At 36.3% G+C, this 22,858-nt stretch overlaps 1 protein-coding gene and 1 long non-coding RNA gene across 5 annotated transcripts in view; one reads left to right on the forward strand and one right to left on the reverse strand.

The window, feature by feature from the left end:
* The window catches only part of LOC148953446 (uncharacterized), a 179,007-nt gene extending 178,121 nt beyond the window's left edge, over positions 1–886 (forward strand). For both annotated transcript variants that reach the window (XR_016141714.1, XR_016141715.1), the window contains one exon: positions 1–886. This exon is cut by the window's left edge and continues 47 nt beyond it. This is a non-coding gene — a long non-coding RNA (uncharacterized LOC148953446).
* The window catches only part of LOC148953445 (uncharacterized), a 314,181-nt gene that overhangs the window by 255,521 nt on the left and 35,802 nt on the right, over positions 1–22,858 (reverse strand). For all 3 annotated transcript variants that reach the window (XR_016141712.1, XM_089088540.1, XM_089088539.1), the window contains exon 3: positions 22,150–22,262. Coding sequence is in view for 2 of the 3 variants with exons in the window: in XM_089088540.1 (XP_088944666.1) it covers positions 22,150–22,262 (113 nt within the window). In the remaining variant the exon portion in view is untranslated. The remainder of the gene's footprint in view (positions 1–22,149; positions 22,263–22,858) is intronic.

Genomic DNA, 22,858 nt, shown 5'->3' on the forward strand with positions numbered 1-22,858 from the left:
TAAAAGTGTCTGGGGTTGGAAGACAAGCGACAACAAGAAGCAATATATACAAGCCTGCCAAGTAGCCGTGCCACGGCCCGGGCTCAAAATCGGCTATCTAATTTTTCTAAACTGGCATTTTGACATTTCTGGCCACAAAAGCGAATTAAATATGTCACAACTTTAAGTAAGAAATTGTATTTTTCCAAAGTTGGTTGCATCGACCATATGGTGACGCCATAGCATCAGAGAAGAGACTGCAGTTAGAATAGAAGTGAAAATGGAATAAATTATTAGCTATGGCTTTTAGGTTTATGAAGAGAATAGTGCTTCTGATGAAATTATTTTGTTATAAGATTTTTTGGGGCCAATTAGGAAGAGTGCTGTGACTTGTTTCACAACACATTTCCTAAGTGTTTTTCTTGTTTCAAAATGTATTTTACCACAGTTAAACTAGTTTGTTACTTCTTGGGATGGATGTTAAAATATAGTTGTTGTTTGCTTGTTACGATAAACTTATTTTTCTCTCTCTTTTTCGTAGCAGTAGTCATAGTATTCGTAGTAGTAGTAGCCTTAGCAGTTGTAATAGTGGTAGTTGCAACGAAAGTAAAGGTATCAGAAGTAAACCTAGTAGTAGTGCTATTCATTATAGTTGTAGTAGTCGTAGTTTTAGTTGCCATATAGTTGTAGTTTTGTAATCACAGCAGGAGTAGTCGTTAAAGTGGCAGTTGTCAGTGCCGATACGCAACTTTGATAACCTGCATGCACCTAATGTGATTTAATTTATTTCAATATCCCCCAACATTTTTTGAAAGTTTGACCTTAATCCCCTTAGCCTTTTGAAAGATGAAATAAAAAAAACTAGTTTTTTTAAACTCTTAGTAAGGAGCAACATTAAAACTTAAAACGAACAAAAATTATTCCGTATATGAAAGAAGCTGCTCCTCCTCAACCCCTCGCTCTTTACGCTAAAGTTTGACTCTGTGTCACAACTTTATTTTTAAAACAATAAAAAACTTTAGCGTAAAGAGCAAGGGGTTGAGGAAGGGGAAGCCCCTTTCATATACGGAATAATTTATGTTCGTTTTAAGTTTTAATGTCGCTCCTTACTTTCAGTTAAAAAAAACTCGGTTCTTTAATTTAATTTTTGAATATTTTTAAATTAATGCAGGTTTTGATTTTGGCTCACCGTACATGAATAATTAAAACAAAATTTGCATATTAATTTTACTCTTATTTGGTTAAATTGCTTCCTCGAAAGTTGTTTAATTTTATTTACGAACATTTTTATGATTAATATATATACATAACTTACGAATTAAAATACGTAACGAATTTCTATATTCATATATTTTTAATACGTATGTTAGGGGGATTCGCCCCTAGTCAATACCTCGCTCTTTACGCTGAAATTCGAATTTTGTTCCAATTCTTGAAAAATGACCACTTAATCACAAAGGCTGTTAATTAGAATAAATAGCTCTTATTAAAGTACTAAAAAATCTTGGAATAAAGAGAGAGGTATTGACTAGGGGGCGAACCCAGACCCTATACGTAATAATTTCTGCTCGTTTTAAGTTTTGATGCTGCTCCTTACTTTCAGTTGAAAAACTTGGTTTTTTTAATATTTAATTTTGATTTTTTTAAAATTAATTAAGAAAACTTTTTCCACAAAATAAGTTTTTCAAAGAAAAATAAAGAACTCCATTAGACCAAATAGGAACTAAGATAAAATAAAATAATCTACCAAGCGTTAAACAAGCATAGATCAGCATCGACATAAAAATGAAAACCAAAACGAACAGAAATTAGAATAATATACCAATTTAAACTCGATACGAGCAGAAATTATCATAAGTTGGGCGCAAAACCACTCTGCCTTCCCAAAGCCAGAACAAGATTTGCACTTTACTGACAAAAATATAAATGTTTTTACTTTTATAAATTTAATAAAATCAAATAAAATTAACATTTTGATTACTAAATATCAGTATATGTATATTAAACTGACAATGCACATTCATTTGTATTTTTTCAGTGAAGTCATTTCAATGAGCCCTTTTGAAGTTTATACGCTTTCAATAAAAACTTTATATGCCCCCAGAGAATAACTTACAACCCTTGCCCTGACGGCTGTGGGGGGAGGAGGAGTTGTCATCCTTAAATACCTAATTTCCAAAACTTTCAACCACGTTGAATAAAATGGCTATCTAAAATATTGATTGGATATGTTTTGGGGGAAAAGATGGGCGTGAGAGGGGGGATAGTTGCCCTCAAATCACTTTCGACTGTTAAAAGGGGCACTAGCCCTTTGAATGTCCAATCGAAGGAGCTCTTTTTCAATTTTTTACGACAGATTTCAATATAAAACCTTATATGCCCCTATGGCATAACTTATAACCCTAGCCCTGAAGACTGCGGGGGGAGTGTCTTGCTCAAAGGTATAATTTCCTGAATTTTGAACTGCGTGGAACAAAATGGCTATCTCAAAATCTTTATTGGATGTGTTTGGGGAAATGTTGGGCGTGGAAGGGGTGTTAGTTGCTTTTCAATCACTTTCGAATATTAAAAAGGGCACTAATCATTTAAATATCCAATCGAATGAACCTTTTTGAAGTTTCTAAGACAACGCGTTCTATAAAAACCTTATATGCCCCCTGGGCATAATTTAAAAACCTTGCCCCGAGGGCTGTGGGGGGGGGGGTTATCCTCAAAGACCTAATTTTCAGAATTTAAAACTACGTTGAATAAAATAGCTATCTCAAAGTTTTGATTAGATGTATTTGGGGAAAAGGTGGGCGTGAGAGGTGGGTTAGTTGCCGTCTAATCACTTTCGACTACTAAAAAGGGAACTAGCCCGCTGAATTTCCGATCGAATGAGCCTTTTTTGAAGTTTTTTACGACAACACCTTCTATAAAAAAAACCTTATATACCCCCAGGGCATAACTTACAACCCTTGTCCTAAGGGCTGCGAGGGACTATCCTCCTCAAAAACATAATTTCCACCTGGAAATCAACTACGCTTAACAAAATTGATATCTTAAAATTTTGGTTGGATGTGTTTTGGGAAATGGTGGACGTGGAAGGGGTGTTAGTCACCTTCCAATTACTTTTGACTGTTAAAAAGGGCACAAGCCACTCCAATTTCCAATTGAATGAGCCCTTTTCGAAGGTTCTACGACAACTTATTCGATAAAAAGTGCCCTGCTCTTAAGAAAAAAACTAATAAATGATACATTGTGCCAACATCGTTCTTTTATGTCCCAAAGGCATAACTTAAAACTCTTGCCCTGAGGGTTGTATTGGACTGTCCTCCTCAAAAACATAATTTCTACCTGGAAATCAACTACGCTTAACAAAATTGATATCTTAAAATTTTGATTGGATATGTTTTGGTAAATGGTGGACGTGGTAGGGGTGTTAGTCACCCTCAAATTACTTTCGACTATTAAAAAGGGCACAAGCCAATCCAATTTCCAATTGAATGAGCCCTTTTCGAAGTTTCTACGACAACTTATTCGATACAAAGTGCCCTGCTCTTAAGAAAAAAACTAATAAATGATACATTGTGCCAACATCGTTCTTTTATGTCCCAAAGGCATAACTTAAAACTCTTGCCCTGAGGTTTGTATTGGAGTGTCCTCCTCAAAAACATATGTTCTATGTGGAAATCAACTACGCTGAACAAATTGGCAATCTCAAAATTTTGATTGGATGTGTTTGGGGGAATAATAGGCGTGGGAGGGGGGCTAAATGCCCTCCAATCACTTTCGACTATTAAAAAGAAACTAGCCACTCTAATTTCCAATCAAATGAGCCCTTTTCGAAGTTTCCACGACAACTCCTTCGATACGAAGTGCCCTGGTATGGAAAAAAAAATAAATACATTGTGCTAACATCGTTCTTTACTTAGGCTGCGCTCTCCCTTCGTATGATTTATACAACAACTTTCTATATAAACCTTATATGCCCCGCGGGCATAACTTACAACCCTTGCACTGAAGGCTATGAGGGGGGTCATCATCCTAAAGGACCTCATTTCCAGAACTTTCAACTAAGTTGAACAAAATGGATATCTCAAAATTATGATTGGATGTATTTGGGAAAATGGTGTAAGTGAGAGGGGCGTTAGTTGCTATCCAATTACTTTCAACTATTAGAAAAGGCACTAGCCCTTTCAATTTCCAATTGAATGAGCCCTTTTGAAGTTTCTACGACAACGCTTTCAATAAACTCTATATACGCCCCCAGGGCATAACTTACAAACCTTGTACTGAGGGTTCTGATGGGGTTAGCATCCAAAAAGATCTAATTTCCTGAATTTTCAACTACGTTGAACAAAATGGATATCTCAAAATTTTGATTGGATGTGTTTGGGAAAATGGTGGGCACGAGAGGGGCGTTAGTCACTGTCCAATCACTTCCAACTGTTGAAAAAGGCACTAACCCTTTCAATTTCCAATTGAATGAGCCCTTTTGAAGTTTCTACGACAAAGCTTTCAATAAAAACTTTATATGCCCCCAGGGCATACCTTAAGACCCCGAGCCATGGGGGGGCTGTGGGGGAAGGGGTTTTCATCCTTAAAGACCTAATTTCCAAAACTTTCAAATACGTTGAATAATATGGCTATCTAAAAAATTTGGTTGGATGTGTTTTGGAAAAAAGTGGGCATGAGAGGGGGGTTAGTTTCCCTCAAATCACATTTTTACTACTAAAAAGGGTACTAGCCCTTTGAATTTCAAATCGAATGAACCCTTTTTCAAGTTCCTACAATAAAGATTTCAGTAAAAACTTTATATACCCCCAGGGCATAACTTATTAACCTTGCCCTGAAGACTGTGAGGGGAGTGTCCTGCTCAAAGGTATTATTTCCTGAGCTTTGAACATCGTGGGACAAATTGGCTATCTCAAATTTTTATTGGATGTATTTGGGGAAATGGTTGGCGTGGAAGGGGTGTTAGTTGCCTTCCAATCACTTTCGACTATTAAAAAGGGCACTAGCCATTCTAATATCCAATCGATTGAGCCCTTTTTCAAGTTTCTACAACAAAGATTTCAATAAAAACCTTATATGCCCCCAGGGCATAACTTATAACCCTTGCCCTGAAGACTGTGGGCGGAGCGTCCTGCTCAAAGGTATAATTTCCTGAACTTTGAACTGCGTGGAAAAAAATGGCTATCTCAAAATCTTTATTGGATGTGTTTGGGGAAACAGTGGGTCTTGAAGGGGTGATAGTTGTTTTCCAATAAATTTCGACTATTAAAAAGGGCACTAGGCATTTCAATATACAATCGAATGAGCCCTTTTGAAGTTTCTACGACAACGTGTTCTATAAAAACCTTATATGCCCCCTGGGCATAATTTACAACCCTGGCCCTGCGGGCTCTGGGGAAGGGGGGGGGTTGTCATATTCAAAGAACTAATTTTCAGAATTTAAAACTACGTTGAATAAAATAGCTATCTCAAAGCTTGATTAGATGTGTTTTGGGAAAAGGTGGGCGTGAGAGGCGGGTTAGTTGTCCTCTAATCACTTTCGACTATTAAAAAGGGCACTAGCCCTTTGAATTTCCAATCGAATGAGTGTTTTTTGAAGTTTTTACGACAACGCCTTCTATAAAAAAAACCTAATATACCCCCAGGGCATAACTTAGAACCCTTGTCCTAAAGGGCTGTGGGGGACTGTCCTCCTCAAAAACGTAATTTCTACCTGGAAATCAACTACGCTGAACAAAATTGCTATCTTAAAATTTTGATTGGATGTGTTTCGGTGTTCCTCCAATTACTTTCGACTATTGAAAAGGGCACAAGCCACTCCAATTTCCAATTTAATGAGCCCTTTTCAAAGTTTCTACGACAACTTCTTCGATACGAAGTGCCGTGCTCTAAAGGAAAAAAAATTGATAAATGATACATTGTGCCCACATCGTTCTTTTATGCCCCCAAGGCATAACTTAAAACCTTTGCCCTAAGGGTTGTTAGGGAGTGTCCTCCTCAAAAACATATTTTCTGTGTGGAAATCAACTATGCTGAACAAAATGGCAATCTCAAAATTTTGATTCGATGTGTTTGGGGGAATGATGGGCATGGGGGGGGGGGCTAGTTGCCCTTCGATCACTTTCGATTATTAAAAAGGGCACTAGCCATTCCAATTACCAATCGAAGAGCCCTTTTTGAAGTTTCTACGACAACTCCTTCGATACGAAGTGCCCTGGTATGGAAAAAAAGAAATATATTGTGCCAACGTCGTTCTTTACTGAGGCAGCGCTCTCGCTTCCTATGATTTATAAAACAACTTTCTATATATATACCTTATATGCCCCGAGGGCATAAATTACATCCCATGCACTGAAGGCTATGAGGGGGTTTTCTTCCTAAAAGACCTCATTTCCAGAACTTTCAACTACGTTGAATAAAATGGACATCTCGAAATTTTAATTGGATGTATTTGGGAAAATGGTGTGCGTGAGAGGGGTGTTAGTCACTATCCAATCACTTTCAACTATTAAAAAAGGCTCTAGCCCTTTCAATTTCCATTTGAATGAGCCCTTTTGAAGTTTCTACGACAATGCTTTCAATAAAAACTTTATATGACCCAGGGTATAACTTACAATCCTTGCCCTAGGGGCTGTGGGGGAGGGGTTTTCATCCTTAAAGAACTAATTTCAAAAACTTTCAAATACGTTGAAAAAAATGGCTATCTAAAAATTTTGATTGGATGTATTTGGGAAAAGTTGGGCATGAGAGGGGGGTTAGTTGCCCTCAAATCAATTTCGACTATTAAAAAGGTTACTAGCCCTTTGAATTTCAAATTATTTTAACCCTTTTTCAACTTTTTACGACCAAGATTTCAATAAAAACCTTACATGCCCCCAGGGCACAACTTACAACCCTTGCCCTGAAGACTGTGGGGGGAGTGTCCTGCTCAAAGGTAAAAATTTTGGTTGGATGTGTTTGGGGAAAAAGTGAGCACGAGAGGGGGGTTAGTTTCCCTCAAATCACTTTCGACAACTAAAAACGGTACTAGCCCTTTGAATTAAAAATCAAATGAACCCTTTTTCAAGTTTCTACAATAAAGATTTCAATAAAAACCTTATATGCCCCCAGGGCATAAATTATAGCCCTTGCTCTGAAGACTGTGGGGGGAGTGTTCCGCTCAAAGGTATAATTTCCTGAACTTTGAACATCGTGGGACAAATTTGGCTATCTTAAAATTTTTATTGGATGTGTTTGGGGAAATGGTTGGCGTGGAAGGGGTGTTAGTTGCCTTTCAGGCACTTTCGACTATTAAAAAGGGCAGAAGCCATGTCAATTTCCAATCGAATGAGCCCTTTTTGAAGTTTCTACAACAACACATTCTATAAAAACTTTATATACCCCATGGGCGTAACTTACAACCCTTACCCCGAGGGCTGTGGGGGAGTTTCCTCCTCAAAGATATATTTTCTATCCGGAAATTAACTAGCCTACGCTGAAAAAAATGGCAATCTCAAAATTTTGATTGGATATGTTCGGGGGAATGATGGGTGGGGGGGGGGGCTAGTTGCCCTCCAATCATTTTCGACTATTAAAAATGGCACCAGCCCTTTGAATTTCCAATCGAATGAGCCTTTTTTGAAGTTTCTACGACAACGCCTTCCATAAAAACCTTATATGCCCCCAGGGCAAAACTTATAACCCTTACCCTGGAGACTTTGAGGGGAGTGTCCTTCTGAAAGGTATAATTTCCTGAACTTTGAACGTCGTGGGACAAATTGGCTATCTAAAAAATTTTATTGGATGTGTTTGGGGAAAGGGTGGGCGTGGAAGGGGTGTTAGTTGCCTTCCAATCACTTTCGACTATTAAAAAGGGCACTAGTCATTTCAATTTCCAATCGAATAAGCCCTTTTTGAAATTTCTACGACAACGCATTCTATAAAAACCTTATATAACTCAAGGGCATAACTTACAACCCTTGCCCCGAGGGTTGTGGGGGAGTTTCCTCCTAAAAAATATATTTTGTATCCGAAAATTAACTACACTGAACAAAATGGCTATCACAAAATTTTGATTGGATATATTTGGGGGAATTATGGGCGGGGGGGGGGGCTAGTTGTCCTCCAGTCACTTTTGACTATGAAAAATGGCACCAGCCCTTTGAATTTTCAATCGAATGAGCCTTTTTTGAAGTTTCTACGACAACGCCTGCAATAAAAACCTTATATGCCCCCAGGGCATAACTTACACCCTTGCCCTGATGGATGTGAGGGAGTGTTCTCCTCAAAAACATAATTTTTATCTGGAACTCAACTACGCTGAACAAATTGGCTATCTCAAAATTTTAATTGGATGTGTTTCGGGAAATGGTGGGCGTGGAAGGGGTGTTAGTTGCCTTCCAATCACTTTCGACTATGAAAAAGGGCACAAGCTACTCCAATTTTCAACTGAATGAGCCCTTTTCGAAGTTTCTACGACAACTTCATCAATACGAAGCGCCCTGCTCTAAAGGAAAAAAAATAATACATCGCACCAAGATCGTTCTTATATGCCCCAAGGGCATAACTTAAAACCCTTGCCTCGAGGGTTGTGGGGGATTGTCATCCTCAAAAACATATTTTCTATCTGGAAATCAACTACGCTGGACAAAATGGCTATCTCAAAATTTCGATTGGATGTGTTTGGGGGAATGATTGGCGTGAGGGGCGGGGGCTAGTTGCCCTCCAATCACTTTCGACTATTAAAAAGGACACTAGCCACTCCAATTTCCAATCGAATGAGCCCTTTTCAAATTTCCTACGACAACTCCTTCGATACAAAAGTGCCCGGAAAAAGAGTGCCCGGAAAAATTGCCCGGAGAAAAAAAAAATAATAATACATTGTGCCAACATCCTTCTTTACTTAGGCAGCGCTATTGCGCTGCCCATGATAATGCCGGGAAATCTGGTGCCCCCTTCATAGCAATGTCTTTTCCCCCATGAAGACTCCCTACATGGAAAGATCCTTCCACGTAACCTCCAACCCACCCCACCTCCCATCCCCACCCCCACTACCATATAAAATCCCTCCTGAAAACGTCTGTATACTTCCCAATAACCAATACTATATGTAAACATTGGGTAAAGTTCATAATTTTCAGCCCTTCCCCCGGGGACTGTGAGGAATTAAGGCATCCTAAGAGAGAAAGTTATTATATTTTCGACCAAGCTGAACAAAATGGCCATCTCAAAATTTTGATTGGGTGACTTTGGGAAAAACAACAGCGTGGGAATGGGCCGAGTTGGACTTCATTTTTTTGTCACTTAAAAAGGGCACTAGAACTTTTATTTTCCGTTCAAATGAGCCCTCCCGCGAACTTCTAGGACCACTGGGCCGATACGATCACCCCTGGAAAAAAGAGAAAATAAATAAATACGCATCCGCGATCTTTCTTCTGGCAAAATATACAAAATTCCACATTTTTGCAGATAGGAGCTTGAAACCTCCTCAATAGGGTTCTCTGATACGCTAAAGCTGACGGTGTGATTTTAATTAATGTTCTGTATCTTTTAGGGGTTGTTTCCCCCTTTGTTAGAAAATTACGCAAATTTTCTCAGTCGCGTAACTTTTGATGGGTCGAATTAAACTCTATGGAACTTATATATTGGAAATCAGCATAAAAATATGATTCTTTTGATTATCAATTGGTTTCGAAATTCCGTTTTTTAGAGTTTCGGTTACTATTGAGCCGGGTCGCTCCTTACTTACAGTTTGTTACCACGAACTGTTTGACACGGGATTAACGATGCATCTCTTTCCCAGTAAAAAAAACATATATGTAAACAATGGGCAACTTACATAGCCTAGAGCTATTGCAATAAGGGGTATGGGAGCTCAAGTCATTCCTGGAAACATAGTGGTTGGCCCTTTCTTCTAGTTTGAGCCGAATTGATATCTAAAAAATTTTATGAGGGAGAGGCAGCTAAAAGGGCATGGAAGGTAGGCAGGTTCACCTCCAGCCACCTTTGACTATTAAAATCGACAATGAGTTTTAATTTCAAACTGATTGAACCCCTTCCGAGGGTTATTCTCCCTACGACCACTCTGTCTATACGAATTTGCCTAGTGAAAAAAAAATAATCCATTGAAGTCTTATTGCAGCAGTAGTAGTATTTGTAGTAGCAGTAAAGGCAGACGTTATAGTCATTATAGTACTAGTCCTATTAGTAGTAGTATTAGTAGTAGTATAGTAGTAGCGGTGATAGTCATAGTAGTCGTAGCGATGTTAGTAGTAGTTGTAGCATTCGAAGATGAAGCAGCCATAGTGGTAGTAGTAGTAATAGTATTAAACGTGCTAGTCGTACTAGTATTAGTCGTAGAAGCAGTAATTTGCAGTAGTTGCATTTGCGGTAGTAGCATTTGTAACACTTGTAGTCATAGAAGTAATAGCTACTGAATTAGTAGTTGTAGTAACAGTAGTAGTAAATGTAGTCGTAGTAGTAGTAGTTGTAGTAGCAGTAGCAGTAGCAACAATAGCCAAGGGATTAATAGTCGTAAAAGTAGTAGTTGTAGTAGTAGCAGTCTTAGTAGTCATATTCTTAGAAGTCTTAGTAGCAGTAGTCGTAGTACCAGTAGTCGTAGTATTAGTCACAATAGTTATAATCGTAGTAGTAGTAGTCGTTTTGGTCGAAGTGATAATGGTCGTATTAGTAGTGGTCTTAGAAGTTTTAGTCATATTACTAGCCGTAGCATTAGTATTCTTTGCAGTAGTAAACGCACTAGTAGTAGTTGTCAAAGTAGTATTAGTTGTAGTTGCTCTAGTCATAATAGCTGTACTCGTATTAGTAGTATTCGTAGTAATAGTAGTCGTAGTCGTAGCAGTGGTCGCAGTAGTAGTCATAATTTTTGTAGTAGAATTAGATATAGTTGTATTATTTAAAAAGTGTCTTATGGTTATTTTAATATACTCCCTAGATACCCTAAAGGTTTCACCTTAATACCATTTACTTTATGGACACAAAGGATAAAAATGACCTTTTTTCTCAATATCAAAGCCTAGAAGTAAACAAAGGGCAACTTGCGTAATTAAGAGCCATTTCCCCAAGAGCTGTAGGGGTCTTGTTATCCCCAAGGACATAGTTGTTGAACCTTTCAACTATTTTGAACGAAATGAATTGTCTCAAAATTTTGGTTGGATGCATTTGGGGAGAGGGCGGAGACAGGGATGAGGCGGTGGAGCCTGGTTAAACTTTAATCAATTTTGACACTTATAAAGGACACAAGAACTTTTCTCAGTCAATTAAGCCCCATCCGACCACAAAAACTGTTTCTATGCGAAGTAGCCTGGGAAAAATAATATATTGAGAGCTAGTCAATCTAGACTTAGGCAGAGCTATTGCAGCTGCCTATGATTCCAAAGCTATAATTTCGTTAAGTTTAAAGTTAGCCAACAAAAATAAAGAGCCCGTTAAAATTTCCTCCATCTATAAAAAAGAGAAGAACACATTTGCAACCTTTTTCTGTCATTCTCAGCTTCAAAAACTTTTGAAATTTATGCTATATGGTCTTTTGTAAGTTATTTTTTTGTAAATAGGGTGTATTTGCAATATCTACGGAACGGCTAAGAGTATTGATATTTAAAAGTACTATAATAGTATATAATACGGCTAGGTTTTCATCGAATATTAACAAATTGCTTAACTAAATTATATACATTATATGAGTCCAGGAAGTCAATTGGACGTATATACAAACCCTTAAGAAAAAATAAAGATAGTTAATTGATACCTCCAGGGTATATAGAGGGGATGTCAAACAAAATCCCAAGATACTCTGAGTTATACACTTTAGGCTTCTGTTTTATTATGTTTGAACTTGCTGTAAAGAGTTTTATTGTAGCGCATAAAAAGTGTACTGAGTCTTTTTCTCTGTAGGGGCCTCCCCCAAGCCACTCAGAGTGTCCCCGGGTGACGAGTAGGGGAAGGCCCTACTGGGCTGCAGGGTACCACCATTGAGTCAAAGGTGCGAACCATGGGAAACACATTCCTAAGGTTCCATAATAGAATCTCAACACCATCACCTGGAGGCTAATACAGCCAGAAAAAGAAGAAAGCCCCTCAAAAGTGCACTCAGCAGAGCCCACTGGCCTGTGATCAAATTCCGTGAGTTGTATAACTTCTCTCATGAAGGGGTTAAATTCTGTGGAGAAGCAGAACACGATCGTGTGAAGACCCCCTATATAAGGGCAATTGCTGCAGGGTGTAGGATCAACATTTCTAGACAACGTCCTCTGCAGAGGGCTGCGTCGACTCTGACGGGGTTCCAAGGGCCTTGGCAGCCCTTGGCGAAAAAATTTGCCGTTTTATGGGCATTTTCAACCTTATGAGGTAGGTGGGACTCACCATGGGATTTTCAGTATCTAGGCAAGTCCTAGCCTTAATCAGATCCCAGGCCTAGGACCGGTTGGTCCTGTAATCCTTCATAATATTCCTTGGCTGATTTTAAACCAACGAATTAAGCTTATTGACAAAAGGGTACTACACTTTGCCACCGGGAACATATTTACACTAAACCATCCGGAGCGAAACCAGTGCTTATTCTTGAGCTAAAATACTTCAATTTGGCTGTGGCTGGACTGACGAAAACCATCCTCGTAGAAGTAACTCTTTAGATATCTGTGAAAGATATCAGTAGATCTGGTGATCCAAAAACAAAGATAAACAGCGTAGGCCATGTGCTGAAAGCCAGATCAAAGAGTTGCCTTCTCTCTTATAAGCAAATCTTAGATGTAATACTGATCACTCAGCTCCAGCACAAGAATGGAAAGTGGAACATAATTGTTTGCTTTGCTCCTACTAATCTGAGTCCTGCAGATATGGAGGATATGTTGTGCACAGAACACTCACCGACCGTATTTAGAGTCTCATCCAACTATAATTTCAATCTTTTGAGTGACCTTAACACGCCTATAAATGACAGGGAGGGAACCTGGAGAAATATTTTCGACCTGGTGACTCAAGACCCACTGAATAACAAAGGAGAGAGACTTCTTCAGCACTTCAACACATATAAGCCAGTCATAACATATATACTCTTTCATAGACGAGTAAAATTAATAAACACACTTGGAATAGCAACGATGGCCATAAAAAGTAAATGATCGATTGTTTCATGGTACTATGATTATATTATGACTATATTATTTTTTCGATGATGGTTTCTCTTAATTAACTAATTGCGAAAATTTTGGTCCGTTGGGGTTGGAAACATAAATCATGGCAGGGTAATCGCCACGCCAAGACTTTGCTTGAAAGCACTAAAGCAAGACAAACGGCCTCCCGAGTTTGATCTGAGTAGTCTGGCAACAACTTAGAATCGTCAGAAGTATGCTATTGATATCTCAAACCAGTTGTGATGCCTCAAAGACTTGTATGACCCTAAAGTTCTTTAAAGTTCCTTCAAAGAGAACATACATAGTACCACTGACCAAACCAAATAGAGTAAAAACCCTAGCTATCCCAAAAGACCCTTTCCATGACTAAGCTGTGTCGGAAGCCCCTCCTAGGCCCTCCTGTATGACCCTGAAGTTCTTTAAAATTCCTTCAAAGAGAACATACATAGTACCACCGACCAAACCAAACAAATTCAAAACCCTAGCTATCCCAAAAGACCCTTTCCATGACTGAGCCCCTCCTAACAAAAAAACATGGCACAGTAAATACGTCTCAATGGCATGCACAATAGTCTACCGCACAGAGATGGAAAAATTTGTTTTGATAGGAAATCTTAAGGATGCTGCTAGGAAGGGAGACACTTGTTCAATATCAAAGCCTCTCCACTGAGCTGATGGAAGAGAAGCCATTCACCGTTAGTTCTATCTGCATATGGTAGCATGTTTGATGATGATTCAGGTCAACTTTCTTTCCTAACAGGCCAAATTTCATAGCTTTTGAACGCCGAGGTAGTCACGCATCTGATCAAAGATTCAAGCAGGCAAGTCACACCTAAGGTGACTTCTAGCCTCAAATCGCAGCCATTTGAGCCTTTGAGATCCGAAATGCAGTGAAACATCAAAAAATAATCGAACCCTCGACATCTGTGGTATTTTTACAGAGTTTCTCAAGAAAGAAGTTCCAGCATTGATATTGTCGCTCCTTCTCATCTTCTAGGTCCTAGGTCATATAAACGACAAAATACATACCGAAAGATTGGCGTGCTGGCATCATTTTACTGTACTGGAAACGAAAAGGCAGTCACCGAATCTGCTCTAATTATTGCGGGATTACGCTTCTCTCCGTTCCCAATAAACTTTTCACCGTAACATTTCTGGACGAATACTCTGCCTGTCCGTGTAAAAATAGAAGAGTTAAGCAAGCAAGCTTAATGCCTGGCAGGTCAACAACAGAGCAAATCTTCACTGTGTGCGATTTGACAGAGAAGACGCAAGAGTTTTGCCATAAAGCGTATATTGTATTTTTACACTTCAAAGCAGCTTTTAATTCTGTAGATCACTTTTAGTTCTGTATTACACTGAAAACCACATGCCTACCCTATAAATATTACTATATTTTGAAAATATATTTCATGGCACGAAAATCTGCAAGGTTGCAAGGCAAGGTTGTGCCACCACTCCAGAACTCTTCAACTGCGTGATAGACTATATCATGACTTGCGGGACAAATTACCTCTGATTTGGTCTCGAGTTTGGAGACCGGGCAATTGCTGATACTGACATCGCTGATGACATAGCTTTAGTTACGGGAACCATCTATAAAGTCTTTGAAGCCCTCCATGTGCTTTCTAAAGAGGCCTTGAAACTTGGTCAGCGCTTCAGCTGGTAGAAAACCAAAGTAACCCCCATCAAGCCACCCACGTTACTATCTACTGTAAAGCAAGTCAACATCAGGAGCAACTTAATAGATTTTTGAAGACTTCACCTATCTGAGATTCATTTTGTAAAGGAATGCTTTGATCAGAAAAGAGATTATCTCTCAAATAGCCAAGTCATCAGCAGTGTTTCGGAAGCTGAACAACATTTGTCGAAAACCAAATATAAGCCGCCATAATAAAATATATATTTACAGTGATTTAATTTAGCACAATGATACTATAAAGAGCAGAGAAGTGGCCCACCATAAAATCTCTCCTCTACATTGTCAATTTTCAACAAACAAAACATCTTCAAGCAATCGATGGTTTTCACTAGACTGTCTTTGCTACCAACCACTGATACCAAATCGCCTTCGATTTGGTCTCGAGTTTGGAGATCGGGTACTTGCTGATACTGACATCGCTGATGATATAGCTTTAGTTACGGACACCATCTAAAAAGTCTTTGAGGCCCTCCAAGTGCTTTCAGAAGAGGCCTCAGAACTTGGTCTGCACTTCAGGTGGTAGAAAACCAAAGTAACCCCCATCAAGCCACCCACGTTACTATCTACTATAAAGCAAGTCAACATCAGGAGCAAATTATTGGATTTGTTGAAGCTTTCACTTATCTGAGATTCATTTTGTCAAGGAATTCTTCGATCAGAAAAGAGATTATCTCTCAAATAGCCAAGGTGTCAGAATTTGTTCGGAAGCTGAACAACATTTGTCGAAAACCAAATATAAGCTGCCATAATAAAATGTATATTTACAGTGATTCAATTCAGCAAAATGATACTATAAAGAGCAGAGAAGTGGCCCACCATAAAATATCTCCTCTACACCGTCAATTTTCAACAAACAAAACATCTTCAAGCAATCGATGGTTTTCACTAGACTGTCTTTGCTACCAACCAGTAAGACCAAATCGCCTTCGATTTGGTCTCGAGTTTGGAGACCGGGTACTTGCTGAAAATGACATCGCTGATGATATAGCTTTAGTTACGGACACCAACTAAAAAGTCTTTGAGGCCCTCCATGTGCTTTCAGAAGAGGCCTCGGAACTTGGTCTGCGCTTCAGCTGGTAGAAAACCAAAGTAACCCCCATCAAGCCACCCACGTTACTATCTACTGTAAAGCAAGTCAACATCAGGAGCAACTTATTGGATTTGTTGAAGCTTTCACTTATTTGAGATTCATTTTGTCAAGGAATTCTTCGATCAGAAAAGAGATTACCTCTCAAATAGCCAAGGCGTCACTAGTTGTTCGGAAGCTGAACAACATTTGTCGAAAACTAAATACAAGCCGCTATAATAAACTGCATATTTACAGTGATTCAATTTAGCACAATGATACTATAAGGAGCAGAGAAGTGGCCCACCATAAAATCTCTCCTCTACACCGTCAATTTTCAACAAACAAAACGTCTTCAAGCAATCGATGGTTTTCACTAGACAGTCTTTTCTACCAACCAGACCGTCGTGTCACACACTTCAAAAGCTACTTTCTCGTAGCTTCCCTAGAGCACTGTTCACCGGCAAGGCCACCTTCTTTGTCTGCCACATAACACACCAAAACGGGTTGTGTTTGACTTCACCCATACCCTGCAGGAAAGAAAACGTCCAAAAGGATGCCCCCCTACTATGTGGAAAGACAAAGCCAACAAACACCTTTTACAAGCCCAAATACCAACAGAAGGTGCTGTGAGCATGGCAAGCAATAGTCAACCAGGAGGCACCTAGTGTCAGCTATCTCTACCCGTTTGGGCAAGCACCGTAAGTCAAGTAAGTCATAAAAATCTCCTATAAAGGCAGCACAAAGGGTTTCAGTTGGGGCCCTCTGACAATGAAAGAAGCTTTTTTATGTTTCAGTAGTATAAATACATAGATTTTATAAATAGTTTCCCCTACAAAATCTACCCCTACTTCCATGTCTGTGTATTTTTAGCTGATTAATATAGATAATATGACATTTGTATTTTGTTTTAACCCTCAGTTTTAATTTATTTCAACTCCAGTACTATTTAAATATTAATGAATACTTAAACTGGGAATATGTGCAAAAGGTCTGCACCCATCCTTGCAACAATCTATTTATTTTACCTTTTCTTTCGAGCCTTATTTTATCTTTCGTTCAAGTCTGATTTTATTTTGATCCTAATGAAACTTACTCTTAGCACAATCCACGAAAGATTTGCACACACCCCTGTTACAGTCTAATCATTTTATGCTTTAATTATCTTATTTTTTGCTGTTTTTCGATCCCAACTTAATTTTTCAATTCTGACTTTTATTTTTTCAAAAAATTAGTGATAATTAGCCCTAGCCTGAATAAAAAGGGTAACCGTTTTCTTTTTTTCTTGTGAAATTATTGATATCCTACTCCTTCTCTTAAAATGGGCAAAAAAATTTCATTTTATTGATCCTTCTATTCTCATTTTTGACTTTTTTTTTTAGAAATTTAATTCCTGGACTTTGCTTTTTTTTTAACTCTACTGAAATATAGAAATAATAATTAGTGTCATAAGCTGAAAAAAGCTTAAGAAATGGGCTACTTGAGAGTAATAATACTTGTATGTCATTTGGTATTTATCCGAGTCAAATTGTTTCTGTGGTGTAATTTCTTTCGTGTAATGCGATTTTTTCAGTGTATTCTATTTAAATCATCCTGCATTTAACTCTGACGTATTCAAGAAGAGTCCTACTATCAAAAAGAAATTTTTTTCTTTTCATATTTATTTCTAAATAATAATTTACCTAAGTAAAATGTTACTATTTAATTTCATATTCTTATAAATAAACCTTCCACAGTACAAGACTAGCAGCTTCTTTCAAAATGTCAAAGGTCTTAAGTCAATTTTTGTTAACAAATTACTAACCAATTTAACTTTGAACTTTATTCTCTTAAACCCTCTATGTTGTAAATTTTATAACTAAAACTTTCACATTTAAAGAGTGACGCATTTTTTTTTTTTTTTTTTTTTTTTTAACTCCACAACTCTTTCATTAAATCTTTCAAATTTCAAGAAAAAAAGAGCTCTTTTTTGCTAATTCTGCAATTTTAATGTCGATTTTTGGTAACAAAACACTTCTCAATTCAAGAATTTTAAAACATTTTGCATTATTTTCTTTCCAACCCTTTATATTTTCTTATTATTATAACTAAATATTTAACATTTCATGATACACAGCTTTTTGACAAATTTCAAATGTCCTTTTTGAATATTTGTCAATGAAACCCTTCCCAGTTCAGAAATTCCAGTAAGTTTTCCATTTCTTCTGGAATTTGACTGGGTAGTTAACCAATCTAGTGAACTTTGGTTGCTTTTCTTGACCTGCTCCTATCAGTTTATATTTATATCGAACATTTGAATCTAGAACTTGAACACACTACTGGATGTAAAAGGAAATTAACCTAACCTAACCTAATTTAAACTCACAAATTTCTCTTAAAATAAATTTTGGGTGTAAAATTTCCTTTAAAAAAATGCAAACAAGTTTGTTTTTTTTAACTTAGATTGAGAGGCATTTTGTTTCTATTTTATTATATACTCAAAATATTATTTTTCAAAACTATGGTGCATACTTCCCCCTCCCGTCTTCTGCCTATCCCTTCTCCCATTGTTCCTCTGAAACAATTTATTTTATTTTCTCTTTTAAAACCCATTTGTCACTATTTGGATGTGTTGTTTTTAAGTTACAGTCTAGTAAAATATATATGGCCTATATACCTTTTGGATGCGCATAAAAGTACAACAGATACATTAAAATAAAGCAGTGAGAATACCCTTTTATACTTTAGCAATAATACTATATATCAAACAGTTCGTGGTAACGAACTGTAAGTAAGGAGCGACCCGGCTCAATGGTAACCGAAACTCTAAAAAACAGAATTTTGATACCAATAGATACATCAAAAGAATCAGATTTTAATTCTGATTTCAAATATATAAGTTTCATCAAGTTTAATCTTACCCATCAAAAGTTACGCGCCTGAAAAAATTTGGCTGATTTTCGAAAAAAGGGAGAAAGACCCGCTAAAAGCTATAGAACCTTAATGAAATTCACACCATCATATTCAGCGTATCAGAAAACCCTACTATAGAGGTTTCAAGCTCCTATCTACAAAAATATGGAAATTTCCATTTTTTGCCAGAAGAAACATCGCGGATGCGTGTTTATTTGTTTTTTGTTTTTTTTTTCTTTTTCCCAGGGGTAATAGTATTTACTAAGTGGTCTTTAAATATCGTAGGAGGGTTCATTGGAAAAGCAATTAAAAGTTCCAGTGCTCTTTTCAAGCGACCAAAAACCTTGGAGGGTAACTAGGCCCCCTCCCTCGCTCATTTTTTTCTCAAAGTCACCCAATTGAAATTTTGAGATAGCCATTTTGTCCAGAATAGGTCGACAATCTTATAACTATATTTTTTACGATGCCTTAATCCCACAAATTTCCCAGGGGAAGGGCTGCAAGTTATGAACTTTGCCCATTGTTTACATATTGTATTGGTTATTGGGAAGTAGACAGACATTTTCAGGAAGGGTTTGTTTCTGGTGAGGGGGGGGGGGCTGAAGGAGAGGGTTACTCGGGAGAATCTTTCCGTGGAGGATGTTTCTTTGGAGTAAGGGGACATTTCTATGAAGGGGGCGCTGGATTTCCAAGCGTTATTTAAAAAACAATCAGAAATTAAATTAAAAAAAACAAGTTTTTTCAACTAAAAGTAAGAAGCAACATTAAAACCTAAGACGAACAAAAATTATTACGTATATGAGGGTGTCCGCACCCTAGTCAATACCTCGCTCTTTACGCTACAGTTTTTTTTAGTGCTTTCAAAAGAGCTATCTATTCTAATTAAACGGCCTTTGTGATTCAGGGGTTTGTGAATTAAAATATGTGTTAACTTTTAACGTAAAGAGCGTGGTATTGACTAAATGGAGAACCCCCTCATATACGTAATAACATATAATTAATAAAAAAAAAACAATAAAAAAAAACAAGCGATACGGCTCAATAGTAATCAAAACTTTTAAAAGCGGAATTTTGATGTCAATAAATATATTAAAAGAATGGGCTTATAATGCTGATTCTAAATATATAAGTTTTATTAAGTTTAGTATTACTCATCAAAGGCTACGAGCCTGGGAAAATTTACCTGATTTTTTAAGGAGGGGGGAAACATCCCCTACAAGTGAAAGAGTTTTAATGAAAATTACACCGTCTGATTCAGCGTATCAGAAAACCCTATTACATAGGTTTCAAGCTCATTTCTGCAAAAATCTGCAATTTTGTATTTTTTGCCAGAAGAAAAATATACGAATATAGACATTCGTTACGTAAGTTAATCTGTAAATTACGTCGGAACCAAATTTAGATATATCCATTTGGCAAAAGAAAAATAAAATTTTTATGCAAATTTTTTTCACTTATTCAAGGATGACGAACCAAAATAAAAGTTGCATTAAATAAAAAAACGATCAGAAATTAAATTAAAAAAAACAAGTTTTTCAAACCGAAAGTAAGGAGCGACATTAAATTTAAAAAAAAGAAATTATTCCATCTATGAAAGGGGCTGTACCCTCCTCAACGCCTCGCTATTTACGCTAAAGTTTGATTCTTTCTCACAACTCTATGTTTTAAAACAATAAAAAACTTATAGCTTAAAGTGCGAGGCGTTGAGGAGGGGACAGCACCTTTCATATACGGAATAATTTCTGTTCGTTTTAAGTTTTAATGTCTCTCCTTACTTTCAGTTAAAAAAACTTGTTTTTTTTTATTTAATATATATATAGGCTATAGTAGGCCTATACTTTAACAAAGAGTAAAGTAACATTTTGAATAAATTTTACATCTATCAATGGAAATTAAGAATAAATCAGACACGGATTTGTTTTCGTTTGTTTTCTTAGATAATTTATACTTGAACTGTATAAGAGATGTAGACATTGCAATGCTGCACTTTAAACAACAAAACGTAGTAAATACTCCAACGAAAAACTTCTGCTGACTCATCCGCCATGTTTGGCTCTTGGGCGTTTAGAGACTGCTGACTTCCTTCTTTTAATTCCAAAAGATATAGGTTCTCAATTAGATATCAAATGCCATTAACCAAAACAAATATAGGCAGAGAGACAAAATCCCAACTTAGTCATTTGCACACAACAGATTTAATTTGAAAAGGAAAATGTTAAGTATTATTTTTTTGCTGTTATGGTGGAGCATATTAGATATATATGATATATATATATATATATATATATATATATATATATATATATATATATATATATATATATATATATATATATATATATATATATATATATATATATATATATATATATATATATATATATATATATATATATATATATATATATATTTTTTTTTTATATATATATATATATATATATATATATATATATATATATATATATATATATATATATATATATATATATATATATATATATATATATATATATATATATATATATATATATATATAGGCAGTGCTTCTCAAGTCTTTCTTTTTCTTCCTACTTTGTCCTTTTCTGATGTTGTTGATTTGTTCTTTTACATATTTTTAAACTTTCTTTCTCTTCGAAGAGCTAATTCTTATGCACGTCATACTTAGCGATAATTGAAACAGCTCTTCATTTGGGGTGTATAAAAATTTCTGAATATTGTATTGTAGCTATGAGTGAAGTAAACACACTCATTGATTTCCATCAGGCCTATATTTATAATTCTGGTTCTTAGAGACGTTTCCATTACGTTATTCTTTTTTTTCATATCGTTTAGCTGCTCCTTCCATTAACCCTTGATCCTAATAGGAATTTTAGGTAATTTAACGAACTAGTTCAATCTAATATGTGTATCTAGTTGTCCTTGATTTAAGAATCCCCATAAGTGTTTGATAATTCTTGATTTTATATTAGCTTCCTCTTAAATTTTCGATGGCAAAAAAATTAAATAAAAGAGAAAATAAAATAAAAAGGGAAAATTCTCTTTAAAATATAATGGCGAGTTTTCTTAACAAGTAGATACAAATTATTCTTATCAAATATACAGAAAATATGAATCTTTTGGGTGACAGCCTCTCTTTTTTTACAGCATAGCTTTCATTTTTTTTAGTTTTAAGGTCTTTCTTTACTTTTTACTGAAAGGCTTTTTATCCCAACTAAATAATTTTGAATACATATCACTGACCTTGATGCAGTTAGAGTTTTCGTATCGGCCCTTAAGAAGTAATACTAATAAAATATTAAACTAATTCTTCGATAAAGCTTTTCTTGAAAGACTTATTCTATGGTAAATATAAAAAAAAGACAAAGACAAAAAATAGTTCTTACCAGATCTTTAATCTCTTTCTGAAGTCTCTGATAATGTATAACATCATTCAAATCAGTCAGAGGATATATATCCACTAGCTCCATCTTCAGCTTAAAATGATGAGATCCAGGTTCTGAAAATTGCAAGGAATTTAAATTGTTCTAATGTCTAAATTAATCAATTGCAATCTCCTGCAGAGCACTGAGCTCCTAAAACATGAAAATAATTAAGCCTATAACAATAGGATAGAGCTTATTTAAGGTAATTGTTTTTGAACATGTAGTACTTTTGTATTTTTATTACTTTATTAATCTTATTAAAAAATATTGGAAGTTTTTTGCTTACTTATTCCTTTGAAATTTAAATTGTACTCACGGACATTTTATTATGAATCCAGTCAGATTAACTTTAACGAAACTTACTGAGTGAAGGTTTAGTGAAACCTAAAATATTTTGAGCTTTTACTAATTAACGTCCAGAGCTTAGATCAAACGTATAAACGGTGTAAGGTTACTTGTACTTAACAGTTTAATTTCGTAATTTGTGATGGTGCTATTTTTAGTAGAGAACAAACTATAGCCCATAGTAAGTAAAATATTAAAACAGTATGTAATTTTGTATATAAACTGAAATATTAGAATGCATGATGATACAACACACTTATCCTTAGACAATATACTATGCCATAGATATCTTTTGAAATGTTGCTTCTGTGAGGTATGGTACTAT

The sequence above is a fragment of the Artemia sp. Qi Xiang Cuo genome, chromosome 4, assembly GCF_049724085.1.
Source record: "Artemia sp. Qi Xiang Cuo chromosome 4, ASM4972408v1, whole genome shotgun sequence".
Classification (NCBI taxonomy): Eukaryota; Metazoa; Arthropoda; class Branchiopoda; order Anostraca; family Artemiidae; genus Artemia; species Artemia sp. Qi Xiang Cuo.